Genomic DNA, 22167 nt, shown 5'->3' on the forward strand with positions numbered 1-22167 from the left:
ATTCATTCATTTGAGAAATACAACACAAAACACCAACCATTGCAAGTTATTCTGAAATTCTGAAATATCAGAGGACCTGAACTGAAAACGGTAGATCTACTGTTCGTATTCAACCCTACGTTTTCATACGCCACCATTTCAACTACTGGTTCAATGGTAAACGTTAAAAGTTAATGCAGATGGTTTTTATGCGCCACTATGAACTCTTTCTATCTCTGCTGCATCTAGAACCATTACAACAGACGGCGATTTCAACACACTTCTGTGTCCTGAACCTTACAATACAATAAAAGCCAGGCTTCATGTTTCAGCTTGTTCAGATTTTTGTTAAACAATGTTGAAAACATTTCTTCATTTTTCTTTTAATTCAAGTACTTAACAATAAACACAAACATAATACTGTTACAGTTGCAATGGTGAATAAACATACTCACCAGCATGCCTGTGTTTTTCTCTTCAATTCGCTCTTCTTTCTTCTAACAAATCAGCCAGGCGGTCTTTCCTTTCCAAGGTGGAAAACCATGCCAACGCCCATGTCTTCGCTAAGCAAAATTGGGTTAGCTAGCTAAACAGCTGATGCAGTGGTTTGGTCAAAATTTAACCAGGCAGATTGTTTTGTTTGTCAAATACAATCAGGAACCACAAACAGGGTTCTCTAATGAAGACAGGTGAAAGTGCTGAGAGAAAATATACTTTTTAAGGTTGATTTTAAATCAAGAAGAATGGTCACAGTGTTTCTGAGGAATGCCACTTAAATGCCTAATGGCAGTCTGGTTTTAGGGTCCGCCAGCAGACCACTATTAGTGGACGAGTCCCCCAGTAGACCAGTATTGGTGGACCTAAGAGTGCGAGAAGGTGTCTAGGGTTGCAGAAGCTAGAAATGGTAAAACGGGACAGTTGCAGAGCAGCTCATCACCTCCAGACTCTTCTAGTTATCAGATTCAGGAACCAGCGGATTTTCCTGTGCCCAGGACTGCAGGTCTGTCCATCGTCTGCCCCCTTGCCAAACTGCCGCTAAACACTCATCAGAAGGGAAAGCACCATAAACCATACTAAGCTAAGCAGAAATAAGCTAAGCTCACTAAATTCACTTAGCTACTAGCTACCCCCTCAGTTAGCTTAGCAAATGCTACAGTAGCAAGTGCTATCTAACTTTAGCCACTGAATTAATTTAAACTCACCAAATCTTCACTTTATATTGGGAAGAGCCTTTCACAGTGAGATGTTTGTCTCACCTGAGCTCATTTTACTTCAGGTGTATCTCATTTTTACCTTGGTTTACCTCAGTTTACCCATTTTTACCTCAGTTTTACCTCAGTTTACCCCATTTGATCTCTGTTTATCCCAGTTTACCCAATTGTGCCTCAGTTTAACCTCCGTTTACCCTATTGTACCTCAGTCTATCCCAGTTTACCCCATATTACCTCAGTTTATCACGGTTCACTCTATTTTACCCCAGTCTACCCCTTTTTACCTGTTTATCCGAGTTTACTCTATTTAACCTCAGTTTATCACAGTTTACTCCATTTTACCTCAGTCTACCTCATTTTTACCTCAGTTTATCCCAGTTTACACCATTTTACCTCAGTTTATCCCAGTTTACTCCATTTTACCTCAGTCTACCTCATTTTTACCTCAGTTTATCCGAGTTTACTCCATTTTACCTCAGTTTTACCTCAGTTTATCACAGTTTACTCCATTTTACCTCAGTCTACCTCATTTTTACCTCAGGTTATCCGAGTTTATCCCATTTTACCTCAGTTTATCCCAGTTTACTCCATTTTACCGCAGTTTATCCCAGTTTACTCCATTTTACCTCAGTTTATCACAGTTTACTCCATTTTACCTCAGTTTATCACAGTTTACTCCATTTTACCCCAGTTTACTCCATTTTTACCTCAGTTTGTCACAGTTTACTCCATTTTTACCTCAGTTTGTCACAGTTTACTCCATTTTTACCTCAGTTTATCACAGTTTACTCCATTTTACCTCAGTTTATCACAGTTTACTCCATTTTTACCTCAGTTTATCACAGTTTACTCCATTTTACCTCAGTTTATCACAGTTTACTCCATTTTACCCCAGTTTACTCCATTTTTACCTCAGTTTATCACAGTTTACTCCATTTTTACCTCAGTTTATCACAGTTTACTCCATTTTACCTCAGTTTATCACAGTTTACTCCATTTTACCCCAGTTTACTCCATTTTTACCTCAGTTTATCACAGTTTACTCCATTTTTACCTCAGTTTATCACAGTTTACTCCATTTTACCTCAGTTTATCACAGTTTACTCCATTTTACCCCAGTTTACTCCATTTTTACCTCAGTTTGTCACAGTTTACTCCATTTTACCTCAGTTTACTCCATTTTTACTTCAGTTTGTCACAGTTTACTCCATTTTACCTCAGTTTATCCCAGTTTACTCCATTTTACCTCAGTCTACCTCATTTTTACCTCAGTTTATCCGAGTTTACTCCATTTTACCTCAGTTTTACCTCAGTTTATCACAGTTTACTCCATTTTACCTCAGTCTACCTCATTTTTACCTCAGGTTATCCGAGTTTATCCCATTTTACCTCAGTTTATCCCAGTTTACTCCATTTTACCGCAGTTTATCCCAGTTTACTCCATTTTACCTCAGTTTATCACAGTTTACTCCATTTTACCTCAGTTTATCACAGTTTACTCCATTTTACCCCAGTTTACTCCATTTTACCTCAGTTTATCACAGTTTACTCCATTTTACCTCAGTTTATCACAGTTTACTCCATTTTTACCTCAGTTTATCACAGTTTACTCCATTTTACCTCAGTTTATCACAGTTTACTCCATTTTACCCCAGTTTACTCCATTTTTACCTCAGTTTGTCACAGTTTACTCCATTTTACCTCAGTTTGTCACAGTTTACTCCATTTTACCTCAGTTTATCACAGTTTACTCCATTTTTACTTCAGTTTGTCACAGTTTACTCCATTTTACCTCAGTTTATCACAGTTTACTCCATTTTACCCCAGTTTACTCCATTTTACCTCAGTTTATCACAGTTTACTCCATTTTACCTCAGTTTATCACAGTTTACTCCATTTTTACCTCAGTTTATCACAGTTTACTCCATTTTACCTCAGTTTATCACAGTTTACTCCATTTTACCCCAGTTTACTCCATTTTTACCTCAGTTTGTCACAGTTTACTCCATTTTACCTCAGTTTGTCACAGTTTACTCCATTTTTACTTCAGTTTGTCACAGTTTACTCCATTTTACCTCAGTTTGTCACAGTTTACTCCATTTTACCTCAGTTTACTCCATTTTTACTTCAGCTTATCTGAGTTTACTCCATTTTTACCTCAGTTTGTCACAGTTTACTCCATTTTTACCTCAGTTTATCACAGTTTACTCCATTTTACCTCAGTTTTACCTCAGTTTACGCAATTTGTACCTCAGTTTTATCGTTAATCCAGTGTCTTCTCTCGATTATCCGTTATAAGCCTCTAATCGTCTATTTGGTTAAAAAAAAAAAGCCGCGCGCTTCTTAAAGCGACAGGCACCACTATAACGCTGTATTGGCTGAGAGTTAACAGCAGGCTGAGAGGCACGTGAACTTGTGCACGTTATAAGCGTTATTTCTTTAAACAACAGCAGCATAATAATAATAATAATAATAATAATAATAATAATAATAATAATAAAACGTGGAGGCTGTACTGGCTCTCACTGAGTTGTTTTTCTGATTCAATATGGTGCTCTATTACAGCCATCACTATATGGACAAAAGTATTGGGACACGTGCTCATTCAATGCTGGGGGGCTTTATACCCCTCTACTAGCCCACGCTTGGCATTAGGCAGCATGGTGCCGATAAGTTCATGATGTTGATCTGCTCCAGAGAGTCCTATTCTATTGGCAGTACTTCTTCTCTACAGCTCAGCCTGGCAAAATCCACACCTCATTTTTGTTCTCATTGTTTTGAAGTGTGCATTAAATTCAGGTTGTTTGTGGGTGATGTTGGTTGAATGGGACGTTCAGAGAGCTGGCAGCGTCCTCTGCTGGTCTCAGTGAAACTTAGTCCTTTCTGGGGTTAAATTGCAAAAAGCTGTATATAGAGAAAAATGCTTGGTAATTTTATATAAATAAGTTTTTCAGGTTTTTTTGTGTGTCCAGATGTGTGAGGTATTAATGCTGAATTGTCTCAATACATAAATACAAAAATCAAGACAGATTTTTCTTTTTAACATGCTTATATATTGGCTTATACATGATCCAATATAGATGAAATCATAACAAGAAAAGGTGTTATGAGAAAGAAAAAGAAAAAAACATATAAGTAAGAGTTTCAGTCACAAAGAAATGACTCTTCCTGTATGTTCTGTAAAATAAACGATAGAGAAAGAGAGAGAGAGAGAAAGCTGAGGGTGTGATCTGGATCTCAGCGGTAGAACAGGAGCACAGCAGCTTCAGTGATCTCTTTGGAGGCACTCCACCCGGCATGTGTCCCGTAACCGTCCCAGTCAAAAGATGGGAAATCTCCACACTGTCTAGGTGCAGCTTCTGGGAAATGGCCTCCTCCCCCGATACAGTACTGCAACACATTAGGACAGATATTCCCAAACTGACTGTCCACCTCTGAACAGTGAGTATGAAGCAGAGTGAGGAATACATGACTGCATGAACTCAAATACATGAGCCTGATAACTCACGTGCTCCGTGTTGCAGCCCGTCGGTCTGAGTCCAGAGCAGATGGCCATGGCTGCCCTCTCATTGTTAAACACTCTGAAAGCGATGAAGCCGGCCTCAGACTCTCCTGAAAGGATTAAAGACAAATAACAGTGAGTATGAAGTCATTTTGAGGTGATCTGACCAAGTTCAGAAAGAGTGCTGGAGGAAAACATCCAGATTTACAGTTGCTACTTTAGATCTGTTGAGTTCAAGATGCCTTAATTGATCACTGACCCCAGAATCAGTTGTGCTTCTTTGGTATACAATAGGAGATGCTAAGCTAACATTGCTAAAGACACTGAACTGATGATCAGCAACTGTTGTCTCTGTAAACACACTCCAATGCATAAACATATTAGCAAAACGTTTACCAAACTAATGAGGCCCATGTCATGCCTTGGCTGATTGGCTGAATCTGGGCTCAGTGATCAATCATGCCAATTCAATTTTTCACTAAACGGTTCCTTTAAAATTCCAGAATTAAATTCCTAGCAGTCAAAGATGACATACCTCTTGGGTGGGGACCATAAAGGTTCTTTGTAGAGGCTTCATTTCCCAAATCGTACACCACTGGAGCAGTCGGTCCGTTATTAGTACGGCAAACTCCAATTCCATGCCTTACTGGAAATTTCTAATGGGAAGATGATAAAGAATAAACAAGCTTGAAATTCATTGTGAAGAGCATCAAGTGGGATGCAGTACCACACTGTCACTATAGTACAGTTGCAGCTCTTTAATTGTGTTAGATTGAGATACAGTACCATACTTTCACTACAGTACAGTTTCAGCTCTTTAACTGAGTTAGATTGAGATACAGTACCATACTTTCACTATAGTACAGTTTCAGCTCTTTAACTGAGTTAGATTGAGATACAGTACCATACTTTCACTATAGTACAGTTTCAGCTCTTTAACTGAGTTAGATTGAGATACAGTACCATACTTTCACTATAGTACAGTTTCAGCTCTTTAATTGAGTTAGATTGGGATACAGTACCACACTGTCACTATAGTACAGTTTCAGCTCTTTAATTGAGTTAGATTGGAATACAGTACCATACTTTCACTATAGTACAGTTTCAGCTCTTTAACTGAGTTAGATTGAGATACAGTACCATACTTTCACTATAGTACAGTTTCAGCTCTTTAATTGAGTTAGATTGGGATACAGTACCACACTGTCACTATAGTACAGTTTCAGCTCTTTAATTGAGTTAGATTGAGATACAGTACCATACTTTCACTACAGTACAGTTTCAGCTCTTTAACTGAGTTAGATTGAGATACAGTACCATACTTTCACTACAGTACAGTTTCAGCTCTTTTAATTGGGTTAGATTGAGATACAGTACCATACTTTCACTATAGTACAGTTTCAGCTCTTTTAATTGAGTTAGATTGGGATACAGTACCATTCCTTCACTATAGTACAGTTTCAGCTATTTAATTGAGTTAGATTGAGATACAGTACCATACTTTCACTATAGTACAGTTTCAGCTCTTTAATTGAGTTAGAGTGGGATACAATACCATTCTTTCACTATAGTACAGTTTCAGCTCTTTAATTGAGTTAGATTGGGATACGGTACCATACTTTCACTATAGTACAGTTTCAGCTCTTTAATTGAGTTAGATTGGGATACAGTACCATACTTTCACTATAGTACAGTTTCAGCTCTTTAATTGAGTTAGATTGGAATACAGTACCATACTTTCACTATAGTACAGTTTCAGCTCTTTAATTGAGTTAGATTGGGGTACAGTACCATACTTTCAATATAGTACAGTTTCGGCTCTTTAATTGAGTTAGATTGGGATACAGTACCATTCTTTCACTATAGTACAGTTTCAGCCCTTTAATTGAGTTAGATTGGGGTACAGTACCATACTTTCACTATAGTACAGTTTCAGCTCTTTGAGTTAGATTGGGATACAGTACCATACTTTCACTATAGTACAGTTTCAGCTCTTTTATTTGAGTTAAAGTGGGATACAGTACCATACTTTCACTATAGTACAGTTTCAGCTCTTTTATTTGAGTTAAAGTGGGATACAGTACCATACTTTCACTATAGTACAGTTTCATGTCTTTATTTGAGTTAGAGTGGGATACAGTACCATACTTTCACTATAGTACAGTTTCAGCTCTTTATTTCAGTTAGAGTGGGATACAGTACCATACTTTCACTATAGTACAGTTTCAGCTCTTTAATTGAGTTAGATTGGGGTACAGTACCATACTTTCACTATAGTACAGTTTCAGCTCTTTAATTGAGTTAGATTGGGATACAGTACCATACTTTCACTATAGTACAGTTTCAGCTCTTTAATTGAGTTAGATTGGGATACAGTACCATACTTTCACTATAGTACAGTTTCAGCTCTTTTATTTGAGTTAAAGTGGGATACAGTACCATACTTTCACTATAGTATAGTTTCAGCTCTTTAATTGAGTTAGATTGAGATACAGTACCATACTTTCACTATAGTACAGTTTCAGCTCTTTAATTGAGTTAGATTGGGATACAGTACCATACTTTCACTATAGTACAGCTTAAGCTCTTTTAATTAAAATCATTATATTGTTTACCTTGAATAAGTTATAAAGGTTTCCTCCATGGGAGCTGAGGAAGCGATTCTCAGTGTGGTAGCGTAAGATGGAAGCAGAGGTCCATTTTTGCAGCTGGGCGTTATTGGGAACATGCCACACAGACATGTCCTGAGCCTCAATGTCGTAATACCCCGGATTCTGTGAGAAGTAAGAGGGATGGACTGTGGTCATGGTGAGGCAACAGTTCCAAGTAACATCCTTATTCAATCTTGTCCAAAGAATGCTAAAACAACCAGCACTCCCCTCCCAGTGTACACCCACTGCATATGTCTTTTGGAGAAAACAAGTAGTGCATCTCCCTGTACCTTGTAGTCGTCACTGGTAGCACCTTCTGCATTTCCAAATGTAGCCATGTTAGCCCAGTTTCCTTCTCCTTCAGGTAAGTTAGGGTTATCACCTTGCTGGCTAGACCAGCGATCACCTACAGTGCATTTCCCATACATGTTGTTCTCATGCACACTGGCCACCAGCGTCCAGCCACCTCCAGCAGTGGTCATATCACAGAAGGTCTGGTAGACCACCCCAGTCTCAGTTGTCAGATAGTACAGGCCATCTGGAAAAAAAAATGTGTTTTCTTGATTGAACATGTTGATTGGATTAAATTTATAAAAGAATATGTACAAAAGAATATGTGTACAGTAAAGAGCTCCTATTCAAGTTGTGTTATTATACAGATTATAATTATGTTTATAATATTAGGCCAATAGGTGAAACATATTTTAACCCACAACCTAATCCTAACCTTAACCTCAGCCCACAACCTAACCCAGCCTTACCCATAACCTTCAGATGCTGCTCCATCACTGATCTGATGTGAATGTGACCTGAAATTGGTGGTATAGTGTCCATCTCATAAAATACCAAATATAAATGTAAACATTTCGGAGCTCACCTTTATTGGTTTTATACTTTTCCATAAGTTCTTTGCAGCTCCGGGGGCTGAAAAAACCCATGTCTGCATGAAAGGAAACATTAAATATTATAAACGTATTAGTAAGTGCTGGTTTAGAACTGAAAATCAGTATAAAGATCACTGAAGACTGACATAAAACCAATCAATAAATCAGTAACAGGAGTGTCATCCTACCTCTATCAGACTGAGAGAGTTCCATGCAGGACAAAATCCCCAGCCAAAGAATCCAGTTCATCATCTGTTAGAAAAGCATTCAACATATATACTTTATATACTCTATACTCTATATACTCCAGAATCTATATATTTTCTATACTCTGTAAACTCTATACTCTATATTCTCTATAAATATAGGCTCTATATACTATATACTCTATATACACAACGCTGAGGTTATATACTTTATCAGTGTATCAGATTAAAAGGTTTATTAAGTTAAGTTGGTCATTTATTGGTGGACAGATTTGGTGGATAGTAATACTACTTGTAAAGGGGGGGGGGGGTGTAAAACTCTAATTGATTGCAATTATAAAATCAGTCAATCAATCAATTATGTTTTTTTTTCCACTCAGAAGAACACTTGAGGTGACCCTCTTGCACTGCAGCAGAGCATTAACAATAATATGGGGCTGAAAGAAGGAAGGAAGAACTACTCAATCACCATTTGTGCTGATTATAGGAATTAGTCCTCTGTATTTAAGCCTGAACACACACAATGGTTACAATGATGCGTGCAGCCAAACAGCGATTAAGGAGTTCCTCCTTTGACATCCTTCTTTCAGTCTCTATGATATCTAAAATGAGGGTCACCCCCAATGTGAAAATAAAGTTTAATTGATTGATTTGTTAATTGATTGCTTGATTTGGTGATCATATATTCAGCTTAAAGTAAAATTATGAACTCACAGACATATTAAAAATCATCAAGAAGAAAACCATCAAGATAATAGAAGATTAAGAAAGTATAAATTAAGTAAATTAAGTTTTAATTAAGTACATTAAAGTAATTAGCATTTAATTAATTAGTCAGAGAAACAATACAATAAATTAATAACAGAAAGAAATGAATAAACCAAATAAAATAAATAAAGGCTTAAAGGAGTAAATAAAGAGTTAGGAGATAAAAAAGTAACAATATGAAATATATATATATATAAACTTAATTGACTGTAAAGGTTTTGCAAAAAAGGAGACAAAAAAGGAGATAAAATATGTGTATATTTGTAGCCTATTAATTGATGTTTTAGCCTATCAATGCATATTTAAAAATCAGCTGTATGTGCACAATAACATGTTGTGGCCACCTATAGACATCCCTCTGCCACCCTTGGGCCACCCCACCCCTAGAACCAGCCTAAATAAAGAAATGTAATGACTAGAAAATGAGGCCAGTCGACTTCTTCTTAACTTTTAAGAAAGGGTTTTTTCAAGGGTTCCTTGGTAAATACAAGGAAAAATAAATAGTATTTTTTTTCTGTAGAATCATGATAACAATGTTTCAGTGTTTCTCGTTAAATGGTTCTTCTCTGCCATGGAAATCCTTTTGGGTGTAGTTTTAAAGACCTTTTCTCCAATAGCACCAAAGAATTCCAGTATTGTTGAAAGTTAAAGAACCTCATTTTCAATTCTACATAGAACCGTCAATAGAAAAGCACTCACCCTGAAGTTCTCCTGTATGCTGTAAATTAACGTAGCGTTTCCAGTTTTTATCAGATAACAAAGTCTGTCGGTTTTTAAAGACAGTGGAGAGGTTTTTGCTGTGGTCAGCGCAGTGGGTGGTCAGTATTTCAGCAGAAACCATCTGAGGAATGACCTCCAGAAATATCACACAAGTCAAAACCTGAACAGCACTGCAACATCCTGATTACAATGTCCATTACAGTGTGTTGTATAGTTTTGCGTTTTGGTAGTCATGACAATCAGACAAAGAAATACATAAGTAAACAATATTATTTTGCATACTAGGATCCATGTTTCACACATGTAGAAGCAACTTATAACTCTTATTATAAAAGAGAACATTCGATGCATTAGTAAACAGTCTAAAATAGTCTTTATAAAATGTAATTCATAGAAACTTTATTGTCTCTTCAGAAAGATACCACATACATTTACATTTACATTTAAGGCATTTAGCAGAAGCTCTTCTCCAGAGTGCTTTGCTATTTACCCAAGAAAAACCTCAGCTAGTTTAAATAGACTAAAATTCAAAGCTCCTCTAATCTTAGACTCTACTAAACACAAGTCAGTATGGAGACCATAGTACTCTTCTCTTCGCCTGAGTCCTCTCAGAAGAGGAGGGGCTTCAGTCTGGGTTTGAGGACAGCGAGCGTTGGACTCTGCTGTTCGGACACCCAGAGGAAGTTCGTTCCACCACTTCGGTGCAGGACAGTAAAAAGTCTGGACGCTCGTCTTCCGTGGATCCTAAAGGATGGCGGGTCGAGCCAGTCTTGGCTTTGTAGGTCAGAGTCAGGGGGTTGAATCTGATGACCTGGGCAGCTACAGGAAGCCATATGTTAGATCTTCATAGGAGGTGTGCAAGGAAACACTGTGAAAAAATAATATAAAAATGAATTAAAATCAGGGCAAGATCTCAAGATTTGTCTATCCAGAGCACATTGTCGTTGTCCTTAGGATGATTTTCTCTGGGAAATGTTAGTCTGATGTTCTGCACCTGATTCTAATTCTATATATTTAAATGTGTAATAAATGTGTGAGGGGGTGGGAGGGGGGGTGGTGGTTAAAGCTGTTTCTTCAGTTGTGTAAGTTTAGTGATCACGTGAAGATCATGAGTTACAGATAAGGGTTTCATGGGTCTGTCCTCTTTCTTTCACGTGCAGTGTGGCAGTGTGCTGTGCCTGTAGTTGGGTTTAGGTGCATTAGTGCAATGCTCAGCAGTTAGACCAGTCTGTGCTGCACTTTCTGTTCTGTTTGTTTGGTAGAACATCTACATTAGTAGACACATTCACTCACTCACTTCTCCATTTCTGCTAGCAATGTCTAAATATATTATTGTTAATGTCTTATTTTGTCAAAATAATGTTTCTTAAAATTGTAATTTAATGAGTAAAACTAACTATAGCAATAGCACAAAAATATGTTTTCTAAAAACCTCAATTTAATTTAGTATCTCAAAATATAGGCTTATTTCATTATATAGCTTATTAATCACTTAATCATCTGTTTAATTTAATATCTCAAAACACTCTTTACTGTTTCAGACAAAGGTTTAAGCTTATTAGGATCTCAAAATAGTTACCTAGCATTTTCAACATTGTATATTGGAATGAGTTATTTTCAATATTCAGACTATTTGTTTTCACAAATATGATTTATCACCTGAAAATAATTTGTTTTTATTTGGTTTTGGTTTTATTTGCTTCACCTGCTCAACTGACATTTAATTTAATGTCTTAAATTCTAGCTTACTTTTAATAAAAGTCTATTTCCACAAAGCCGAAGCAAAAAAGCATGTCAGACTTATAATGTTTAATCTCAGCAACTTTCTGTTCCGTTATTTTCTCTCAGAACCTCAGTCTTCAGTTTACAAAATAAGTTCTTTGCCTTTTAACTAAATCACAAAGAGCAGTTTTATTAAACTATAGTTTATAGTACTGCACACAAACTAAAGAAAGTAATGAATTCAATGTGCCCTATTCAGGAAAACATGGCTTAACGTCCCCTGCTAATAATACCCCACTTGGCTGCTTTTAGAAGCAACCCTGGATTCATTAAATTATGTATTTATAACAAATACAGTACAGCTAAGTACAGTACAGTACAGCAAAGTAGTTACAGCAATTTAGAATACAAAATTACCACTTTAAGTAAATTATTTTCTTGTTAAATGAACAAATCACTTTTTACAGTGTATTACAAGAAATGTTTTCTCTAAAATGTGGCTTTCACAATTAGAATTCAGTATCATAAAATACTGGCTTATTTTCTGGCTTATTCCCATTTCCAACAGATTAAACTATTTTTAAAATGATTTATTTAATACAATTTATGTTTCTAAATATAGTGGGCTATTTTGTCTTTACTTAGAACCTCTAGATAATTATATATTTGCTTGATATTTTGATGTAAATTAAAATAACATTATATCACATTTTTATTCTACATATTTTTACTTTGTCAAAATAAGGCATTGCAGCATGTTCATTATTTACCTTCCCATAAAATAATTTACTTATATATCTTCTATATAAAATAATAGACGTATATATCTTCCATGTAAAATTATATGTTTATATTTTTATGCTTGTATTCTCCTCTCTGTAAGGACATGGCCAGCCGTGCTCAAAGCCCTGACCAAAGAGATACTGTGCCCTAGTGGCTCAGCTGGAAGCAAAACTGAATCAGCAACTTTTTAAAGTTCTTTTCAGATCATGCTATTTCCTGCCATATCTCCCAGTGGTTCATTGTCCCATAAATCAGCAGATTTCTGCTCTCACTGTCGGGGCACTGCTGTTGTCCCTGTTTACCCTTCAGAGGGCCTTTCAGTGGGTTTAACTGTTTTGGTAATAGTGGACTAATGCAGTAAAGGCACTGTGAGTAATGAAATATTCATTAGTATTTCTTAGGGATGAATATATTAGGCAGCGAGTGAACAGTCAGTTCCTAAAAATGATAAAGGTGTTGAAGCAGGGAACAGGGTTATGGGCACCTAAGGCTTATTAATGCATTTGGAGGTCCCACCTCAGGACCCACTTGCAGGATGGTCTTCACTCTTAAAAATGAAGTGCAAATAGTTCTTTGAGTGAATCCATAGAAGAACCACTTCTGGTTTCCGAAGAAACATGTCTGTAATGGACATGTAAATGTTAGGAACCATTTCTACACAGTGGTGAGCAGAAGGTTTTCATTTTTTAGGGTGATGGTGTGAAAGGATTTGACCAAAGTTAGAAGATAAAGAGTTGATCACTTCACAAAACCAGTGTACAGTTTATCTTCATCTCCAACAATGGAGTGTTTCAAATGATCAGCAGCCAATTGGTCAACAAAGTGGGTATGACTGGAAAGTCCCAGACACACCCTCAGTGGGTTATATATAATGCTGGAGTTTAGGGTGGTTCACGTAATTCTTCCAACTGGAGCGTTCATATACACCAGTCGTGTGTCTGAGGACAACACCTGCTTTGAAGGTAGAATTTTATTTTTCTCAATCCTCTGTAAATTTCGGTGTTGGAGATTCAGTGTTGGCTGTTCTGAGTAGGGTTTGGTGTGAAGCTGAGGTTCATTGTAGGGAAACTAACCAGCTCTGATTTCTTCATCTTCATGAATTAGCTTCATAAAAGCTGATGTTTTGGAAATAATGTTTATATTCTGTGTTCTCATATTTCACATTTCAGTCAACGGCTCCACTCAAACCTGAAATGGCTGACGATCAACCCATCACAAACCTTGGTGTGTCCACCTCCTCTGATGAAGGAGATATTCTGAGAGCTCAAGGTTTCAATGTCATCAACGCTAACCTGAACTCCAAGACTTCAGGACCAAAAGTGTGTCTTTGGTACAAGAAGGAGTGTGGTATGAAGCCAATCACCAGGATCCAGTTCTCATTTACGTCTGATATGAAGTCTGGTTTGATCAGTGCTGGGTTTGAACAGATATCAAGGGATCTGAATGCTGGGACCTCTGGAGATCACATCTTTCTTTGGTACCTGTGTGGTGAGAAAGAAGATGACATTCCCATTGTGGACATGAAGGTGACCCTCAACGTGAATGAGGAACCAGAGCTCTTGAAGGATGGCTATGAGCAGCTAGGTTGCGACCTGAACCGCGGTGCTGGGGGAGACTGGGTCTACCTGTGGGTAAAGCGGAAGGAGCCAACCTACATCTATGAGATCACCGCGACCGACAACAGCAGCCGCGACAAATCACTTTACGAGCAAGGGTACACTTGTGTGGATGAAAGCACCAACCGGTATGCCAAGGGAAATCCCATCTTCCTCTGGTACCGCCGCTCAAAAGACAAGAGCAAAGCCCTGAGTAATCTGGATGTTTCCTTAAACCCTCAGAGTGAGTTTAACCTGCAGCAGAAAGGCTACACTAAGGTCATTACAAACCTTAACAAAGGAAGCGGTGGGGCTGACGTTTATGTGTGGAGCCTAAAAGATGGGTGTCAGAAGATCCAAGGCATTAATCTGCTGGTCAACCCTAAAGCAATGATAGAATACGAGAAGGCTGGTGTGGAAGTCATTGACAAGGATCTAAATGAGGGCAACATTGGGAAACATCCGATCAACATTGCATACTATGCTGCATAACAGCATCGTCGAAGATTCAGGTTATTGGCCACAGTTTGATTTCTGTAGGTGATGTATATATATATATATATATATATATATATACATCACCTACATATAGAAAATGAATAATACTCTATCAGTGCAATCAGTAATAATGGAATTTGTTCATAATTCTCAATGTCTACTAAAATCTGATTCTGTTATACTCTAATAGCTGTAATTCTAACTGTGTTTGATCCAGCTCCTCTAAAATAAAGCCAGATTTGACAGCAGAAAACGATTGTCTTTTGAGTCTCTTTGTTGAAAAATGTATGTGAGCTCTAAATTGCTTTCAATTTTTACTCAGTTTAAATCCAAATCAGATATCAAGTTTACTGCACAACTATTAGCTTCTTGTAACCTTTATTAAGATTGCCAATTGCCAATTACAATACAGTTTTTCTACCATCTATCAATACTAAAAAAGTAAAAGGTAAAGGTGCACGTATTTGTCACTGTACAGTGTGGACTGTACAGCGAAATGTGTCCTCTGCATTTAACACATCCGGTAGTGAACACACACTCACACACACATGTGTTAGGGGCAGTGAATACACACACACACCCAGAGCGGTGGGCAGCCAACTCCAGCGCCCGGGGAGCAGAGAGGGTAAAGGGCCTTGCTCAAGGACCCAACAGTGGCAGCTTGCCGAGCCTGGGAATCGAACCCACAACCCTGTTATCGATAACCCGGCGCTCTAACCGCTGAGCCACCACTGCCCCACACTACTGCTGCTAATACATATTCCAAATATTTGTGAACATCCCTTCTATTAAATGCATTTAATTACTTCAAGTTGCACCCATTGCTGATATTCCCTGTAGAAAAGTACATTCTGACTTCAGTAACACTCTGAATGCAATCAAATCCATGCCCCTCCAAAACATAGTAGAAAGCCTTCTTCCCTGGACAGTAGAGACAGTAACGTAAAAAGCACAATAAACTCTTTTTAGTACTCTTGATTTGATAAGCGCATGGCATTTTTTAAAACTAAAAACACAGTGTTTTGTGTTTAATGGATCTCTAAGAAAAAAAATGGATTAACGATAAAATTGAGGTACACTAAGGTAAAATGGGGGTAAACTGATGTAAAACTGAGGCACAACTCAAAGTGATGTAAAACTGAGGTAGAATGGGATAAACAGATGTAATACTAAGGGAAACTGAGGTAAAACAGGTAAAAATGGAGTAAACTGATGTAAGTCTGAGGTAAAAATTGAGTAAACTGAGGTACAACTGAGGTAAAAATGGAGTAAACTGATGTAAGTCTGAGGTAAAAATTGAGTAAACTGAGGTACAACTGAGGTAAAAATGGAGTAAACTGAGGTACAACGGAGGTAAAATGGAGTAAACTGATGTCAAATCAGGTAAAATGATGTAAAATGAGACAAACACCTGAGAAAGGCTCTTCACAAGACAATGTGAAGATTTGATGAGTTTGAACTCATTCTGTGGCTAAAGTTAGGTAAAATGGAATAAACTGATGTAAAACTGAGGTAAAAATGGAGTAAACTGATGAAAAACTGAGGTAAAATAGGGTTAACAGATGTAAAACTAAGGTAAAACTGAGGTAAAATGGAGTACACTGATGTAAAACTGAGGTAAAAATGGAGTGAAGTGAAGCACAACTGAGGTAAAATGGAGTAAACTGATGTAAAACTATGGTACAAATGGAGTAAACTGATGTAAAACTGAGGTAAAATGATGTCAGATGTCATACACCTGTGAAAGGCTTTCACAAGACAATGTGAAGATTTGATGAGTTTGAACTCATTCTGTGGCTAAAGTTAGATAGCACTAGCTAGCTTTCTTGGCGTTTGATAAGCTAGCTGACTTAGAAGTTGGTAAGTGAATTTATTGTTAGCTTATTTTTGTTAGTTAATGGTGGTAGCCATCTCTTAATGCTGTTCTGCATTTTCTTCTTTTAAAAGCAAAATATGTCTAGGTTTGTCGTAGGCTGTCACTCAGTTGATGCTAATTTGTTAAGTGAATGTGAAATGTAAACTGTTATAGCACACAAAAGTTATCTTGGGGCTCCCGGATTATTTGTTATTTTAGAATTTAATGTGCTTTAACAATTGTTAACGATAATATAAAGAATTTTAGAGTTAGAATGTGACTGTTTATGTCTTTTAACCCAGGACCTATGACCTTAAAGCAAGCCTAAATGCCTGTACTCTGTTCTTGTGATAAATAAATAAAAAAAAAATAAGAAATTGATAGGTAATAATGGTATTCCATGTTCCGCAGTAAAAGTTAATAGTGGAGTCGATGGTTCCGAGGTCGACCTACTTGAAGAGTTCTCCTGTTTCCACTCAGTCCATATGAGACTCCCACTCCTCACACTAACAGAACTCTGCTCTCCACTCACACACTGTATTCCACACTGTTAAAGTTCAACTTTTTAGTCACATGCGTCCCAAACTGTAAGGGGGTGGTCTGTCACGGCTCTGGTCTTTACGTCGATATGGAGAACTTTCGTTCCACAGACTAAAAGGGGGTCTGAGGTCATCTATATGTTTTAAAGCAGACGCAAGACGGGCCTTTGTGTGCTTTTTGGTCAGCAGGAATGCGCGCTTGCAACCCTCGTATGGATGCCATTTTCGCCCAGTGTCTTTCTTGTTGTGGAATTGTGAACACTGACCTGAGGAAAGTGAGGCCTGCAGTTCTTTAGATGTTTGTCTGTTTTTTTTTTTGCTGTCTTTGATCAGTGACATAAAAGAACTGTTTGAATTGGCAAAGAACCTTTATATCAAACATACCATCGTAATTATTCAACCATGACTGTCCTGCCTCTGTGATGTGGACTGCGAAACTCAGAGATCAGAGCAATGACAAGACACTTCCTGTCCCCTGTAACATCTGTGCAAATGACCTGCTCCAACTGCCAAGCATGAATTTACACTTTTTGCCTTATTTATTTATTGAACTTTGCTGGACTGCTCAACATCACGACAGCTCTACATAAGGTAGGTGTTCTTAGTAGTGCATACAAACATCTGCATTAACTTTTAACGTTTACGCTAAACCAATAGTTGAATTGGTGGCTTATGAAAACGTAGCGCTGAATACCTCTGATATTTTTATATCTTATATTATGAACAGTTTGCAGTGGTTGATGTTCTGTGTTCAGTTTATTGCAAAAACAATACTATTGAAATCTTTTGAAATTTTAGCACTATTTTTATCCATGAATGCACACTATATAGACAAAAGTATTCGGACATCTGCTTATTAATTGTCACCCCAACTTCCCCAACTCATCCCAAATAAACTGGACGAAGCACCATGCCAGAAAAGTACAGATGTATCAAGCCTAGACACACACAACTGAGTAAACTAGATACTGTCTATATAACTTAACTCAATAGACTTCACTTTCTCGAACAGGACACTTACCATCAACGCCAACCCAATTGATCATTGAGACGAACATCACAGCTCACAGAAACACCACTGCAGCGCAGCAGGTAATATTCAACTGATGTCTTATAGAAAACTTTATACAGCTTGTAAAGATTAATTTCCAATTTCATCCTTTTTTGCAGACTTTTCTACAAGTATGTCGTCTCTGCTGGTCTTTGGATTTCTGCTGATATGTCTGTCGGTGGAACTGTTCCCCTGTGAATCCAAAGCAGGTCAGTAAATTCTGCTTACAGAGGGACAAACATCTGCAAAATGTTCAAATATTAAAATACAAGGTTAATTTACCTCAGTGCTTATTTAATTTGAGATGCTACTGAGATTTCTGTCATTACATTATTTCTGTCATGTGTAGTTCAGGACCAGAACCAACTCTTTCCATCAGCTGAGAACGATGGCCCTAACGAGAAACATGAAAGGAACATATATGCGTCTCGAAGCTGCAAAGATCTCAGAGACAAGTATCAAGTTAAAGCAGGTGAAGCTGAAACTGCTGAACTCTGAAGTTTTTCAGAAAAAAAGTTTTTTGTTTTTGTGTTTTTTTAACCAATCTGATGTTTCTGCTCAAACAGATGGCCTGTACTATCTAACAACCGAGATTGGGGTGGTCTACCAGACCTTCTGTGATATGACCACTGCTGGAGGTGGCTGGACGCTGGTGGCCAGTGTGCATGAGAACAACATGTATGGGAAATGCTCTGTAGGTGACCGCTGGTCCAGCCAGCAAGGTAATAACCGTAACGTACCTGAAGGAGAAGGAAACTGGGCTAACATGGCTACATTTGGAACTGCAGAAGGTGCTACCAGTGACGACTACAAGGTACAGGGAGATGCACTAGCCATCATTTATGAAGTATATTGCTCTGGTTTGGATAATAAAGTATAATACTGATGGTCCTGGAGTGCTGGTTGTTCTGGCACACCTTAGATTATGACCTGAAACTCTTGTACCACCCTAACCATAAATTAAACCCACCTGTTATCCCACTTACTTCTCACAGAATCCGGGGTATTATGACATCGAGGCTCAGGACATGTCTGTGTGGCATGTTCCCAATAACGTCCAGCTGCAAAAATGGACCCCTGCTTCCATCTTACGCTACCACACTGAGAATCGCTTCCTCAGCTCCCATGGAGGAAACCTTTATAACTTATTCAAGGTAAAAAAAAAAAACACAAGCAAACAAACATTACATTTTAATTTGAATCAAAGAAGCTGAAACTGTACTATAGTGAAAGTATGGTACTGTATCCCACTCTAACTCAATTAAAGAGCTGAAACTGTACTATAGTGAAAGTATGGTACTGTATCCCAGTCTAACTCAATTAAAGAGCTGAAACTGTACTATAGTGAAAGTATGGTACTGTATCCCAATCTAACTCAATTAAAGAGCTGAAACTGTACTATAGTGAAAGTATGGTACTGTATCCCAATCTAACTCAATTAAAGAGCTGAAACTGTACTATAGTGAAAGTATGGTACTGTATCTAAATCTAACTCAATTAAAGAGCTGAAACTGTACTATAGTGAAAGTATGGTACTGTATCCCAATCTAACTCTATTAAAGAGCTGAAACTGTACTATAGTGAAAGTATGGTACTGTATCTAAATCTAACTCAATTAAAGAGCTGAAACTGTACTATAGTGAAAGTATGGTACTGTATCCCAATCTAACTCTATTAAAAGAGCTGAAACTGTACTATAGTGAAAGTATGGTACTGTATCTCAATCTAACTCTATTAAAGAGCTGAAATTGTACTATAGTGAAAGTATGGTACTGTATCCCAATCTAACTCAATTAAAGAGTTGAAACTGTACTATAGTGAAAGTATGGTACTGTATCCCACTCTAACTCAATTAAAGAGCTGAAACTGTACTATAGTGAAAGTATGGTACTGTATCTCAATCTAACCCAATTAAAAGAGCTGAAACTGTACTATAGTGAAAGTATGGTACTGTATCCCAATCTAACTCAATTAAAGAGCTGAAACTGTACTATAGTGAAAGTATGGTACTGTATCTCAATCTAACCCAATTAAAAGAGCTGAAACTGTACTATAGTGACAGTGTGGTACTGTATCCCAATCTAACCCAATTAAAAGAGCTGAAACTGTACTATAGTGACAGTGTGGTACTGCATCCCACTTGATGCTCTTCACAATGAATTTCAAGCTTGTTTATTCTTTATCATCTTCCCATTAGAAATTTCCAGTAAGGCATGGAATTGGAGTTTGCCGTACTAATAACGGACCGACATAAAAGAACTTCTATGGTCCCCGCCCAAGAAGTATGTCATCTTTGACTGCTAGGAATTTAATTCTGGAATTTTAAAGGAACCGTTTAGTGAAAAATTGAATTGGCATGATTGATCACTGAGCCCAGATTCAGCCAATCAGCCAAGGCATGACATGGGCCTCATTAGTTTGGTAAACGTTTTGCTAATATGTTTATGCATTGGAGTGTGTTTACAGAGACAACAGTTGCTGATCATCAGTTCAGTGTCTTTAGCAATGTTAGCTTAGCATCTCCTATTGTATACCAAAGAAGCACAACTGATTCTGGGGTCAGTGATCAATTAAGGCATCTTGAACTCAACAGATCTAAAGTAGCAACTGTAAATCTGGATGTTTTCCTCCAGCACTCTTTCTGAACTTGGTCAGATCACCTCAAAATGACTTCATACTCACTGTTATTTGTCTTTAATCCTTTCAGGAGAGTCTGAGGCCGGCTTCATCGCTTTCAGAGTGTTTAACAATGAGAGGGCAGCCATGGCCATCTGCTCTGGACTCAGACCGACGGGCTGCAACACGGAGCACGTGAGTTATCAGGCTCATGTATTTGAGTTCATGCAGTCATGTATTCCTCACTCTGCTTCATACTCACTGTTCAGAGGTGGACAGTCAGTTTGGGAATATCTGTCCTAATGTGTTGCAGTACTGTATCGGGGGAGGAGGCCATTTCCCAGAAGCTGCACCTAGACAGTGTGGAGATTTCCCATCTTTTGACTGGGACGGTTACGGGACACATGCCGGGTGGAGTGCCTCCAAAGAGATCACTGAAGCTGCTGTGCTCCTGTTCTACCGCTGAGATCCAGATCACACCCTCAGCTTTCTCTCTCTCTCTCTTTCTCTATCGTTTATTTTACAGAACATACAGGAAGAGTCATTTCTTTGTGACTGAAACTCTTATGCATCAGATTGGGTAATTCAGACACTGACACGTTCAGCTCTAGGTGGACCAGGAAGATCAGGGTCTTCTCCGGACTCGGCAGGTCAATTTACACTTCCTCAAATTATTGGATCAGATTCCCCACAGCCAATATGGAAGGTCCCCTGTGCTCCAGTGCTGACTGACTGTGAACCGACTCGTTAATGTTTGGGTAAAGGTTCTTCATTTGAAACATTTTCATAGTTTTGATGTTAAATCAATAGAGCTAAAGGGAGGAAGATCCCAGTTAAAAACCTCAGACAATTGCAAACCATGCAAGTTAGATCACACAAAAGAAGCACCATTGCTACACTATGAAAGTCAGGGAAGGTACATTATTTACATTAGGGATTATATGCATTTTCAGGATAGCATTTAGCGCTCTAAGTTTAGACTCTAGAACTTCAGAGTCTTCCAACAGTAGTTAAGAGTTTTCTGTTCACACTGCAGTTTAATCTACTTCCAAATCTAACGAGTTACAATTTCAAAGAAATGCTCTTGCTTAGCTGGAGAACGTGGCCTCATACTGTGGACTGTGGATAGACTGTGTCTAACAGGTGATGGTACTGTGATTTCTTTTCTTTTTGTGATTTATTCTATATTGAATCATCAAATATATAAGCATAGTAAAAAGAAAAATCGGTCTTTGTTTTCATCTTTTGAGACACTTAAGCATTAATACCTTACACAACACCTTCACATCTGGACACACTGAGGGTCTGACTGGTACGCAACCTTAAAATAAAATAGGGCAACAATTAAATAGTAAATCATCTTCTAAAAAAGTTTTTTACAGTGAATATGTGAAAAAAAAAACACCTCGAGGATCCGTCTGATTGGTGGACCCATCTTGCTGGAAGCAAGCAATGGGGTCCACAGACCAATGGGTATCTACAGACGTCTCTGAGTCTGGATCTCATATTCCAGACTGTAAGACTAATTCTGAGGCCCAGAGGTGCCCCACAGTCCAGGACTACAAAATGTAGTCAGTATAATATTTA

The 22167-nt window shown here is 37.9% G+C and overlaps 2 protein-coding genes and 1 pseudogene across 2 annotated transcripts; 2 read left to right on the top strand and 1 right to left on the bottom strand.

Moving 5' to 3' along the window:
- Positions 1 to 4220: 4220 nt before the first annotated feature.
- Positions 4221 to 10109, bottom strand: LOC140546466 (intelectin-like). The gene is made up of 8 exons (XM_072669741.1): positions 9901 to 10109; positions 8416 to 8479; positions 8221 to 8283; positions 7634 to 7881; positions 7308 to 7466; positions 5228 to 5348; positions 4699 to 4802; positions 4221 to 4580 (listed from the first exon to the last, which is right to left on the bottom strand). The coding sequence occupies exons 2-8, from the start codon at positions 8477 to 8479 to the stop codon at positions 4428 to 4430; spliced, it is 912 nt and encodes a 303-aa protein (XP_072525842.1). The 5' UTR covers positions 9901 to 10109; the 3' UTR covers positions 4221 to 4427.
- Positions 10110 to 13341: 3232 nt separating this feature from the next.
- On the top strand, positions 13342 to 14763 carry LOC140546960 (uncharacterized). The gene is made up of 2 exons (XM_072670441.1): positions 13342 to 13388; positions 13596 to 14763. The coding sequence occupies exon 2, from the start codon at positions 13620 to 13622 to the stop codon at positions 14511 to 14513; it is 894 nt and encodes a 297-aa protein (XP_072526542.1). The 5' UTR covers positions 13342 to 13388; positions 13596 to 13619; the 3' UTR covers positions 14514 to 14763.
- Positions 14764 to 18083: 3320 nt separating this feature from the next.
- On the top strand, positions 18084 to 21194 carry LOC140546506 (intelectin-like; annotated as a pseudogene).
- The last annotated feature ends 973 nt before the right edge of the window (positions 21195 to 22167 follow it).

This window comes from Salminus brasiliensis, chromosome 24 (genome assembly GCF_030463535.1).
Source record: "Salminus brasiliensis chromosome 24, fSalBra1.hap2, whole genome shotgun sequence".
NCBI lineage: Eukaryota > Metazoa > Chordata > Actinopteri > Characiformes > Bryconidae > Salminus > Salminus brasiliensis.

Excerpts from the sequence above, each read along its gene's own strand:
- LOC140546466 (XM_072669741.1), bottom strand. The coding sequence starts at position 8,479 with ATGATGAACTGGATTCTTTGGCTGGGGATTTTGTCCTGCATGGAACTC. Across the intron at positions 7,882-8,220 it reads AAAGTATAAAACCAATAAAG|ATGGCCTGTACTATCTGACA; the intron begins GTGAGCTCCGAA and ends TTTTTTTTCCAG. Across the intron at positions 4,581-4,698 it reads CGGGCTGCAACACGGAGCAC|TACTGTATCGGGGGAGGAGG; the intron begins GTGAGTTATCAG and ends AATGTGTTGCAG.
- LOC140546960 (XM_072670441.1), top strand. The coding sequence starts at position 13,620 with ATGGCTGACGATCAACCCATCACAAACCTTGGTGTGTCCACCTCCTCT.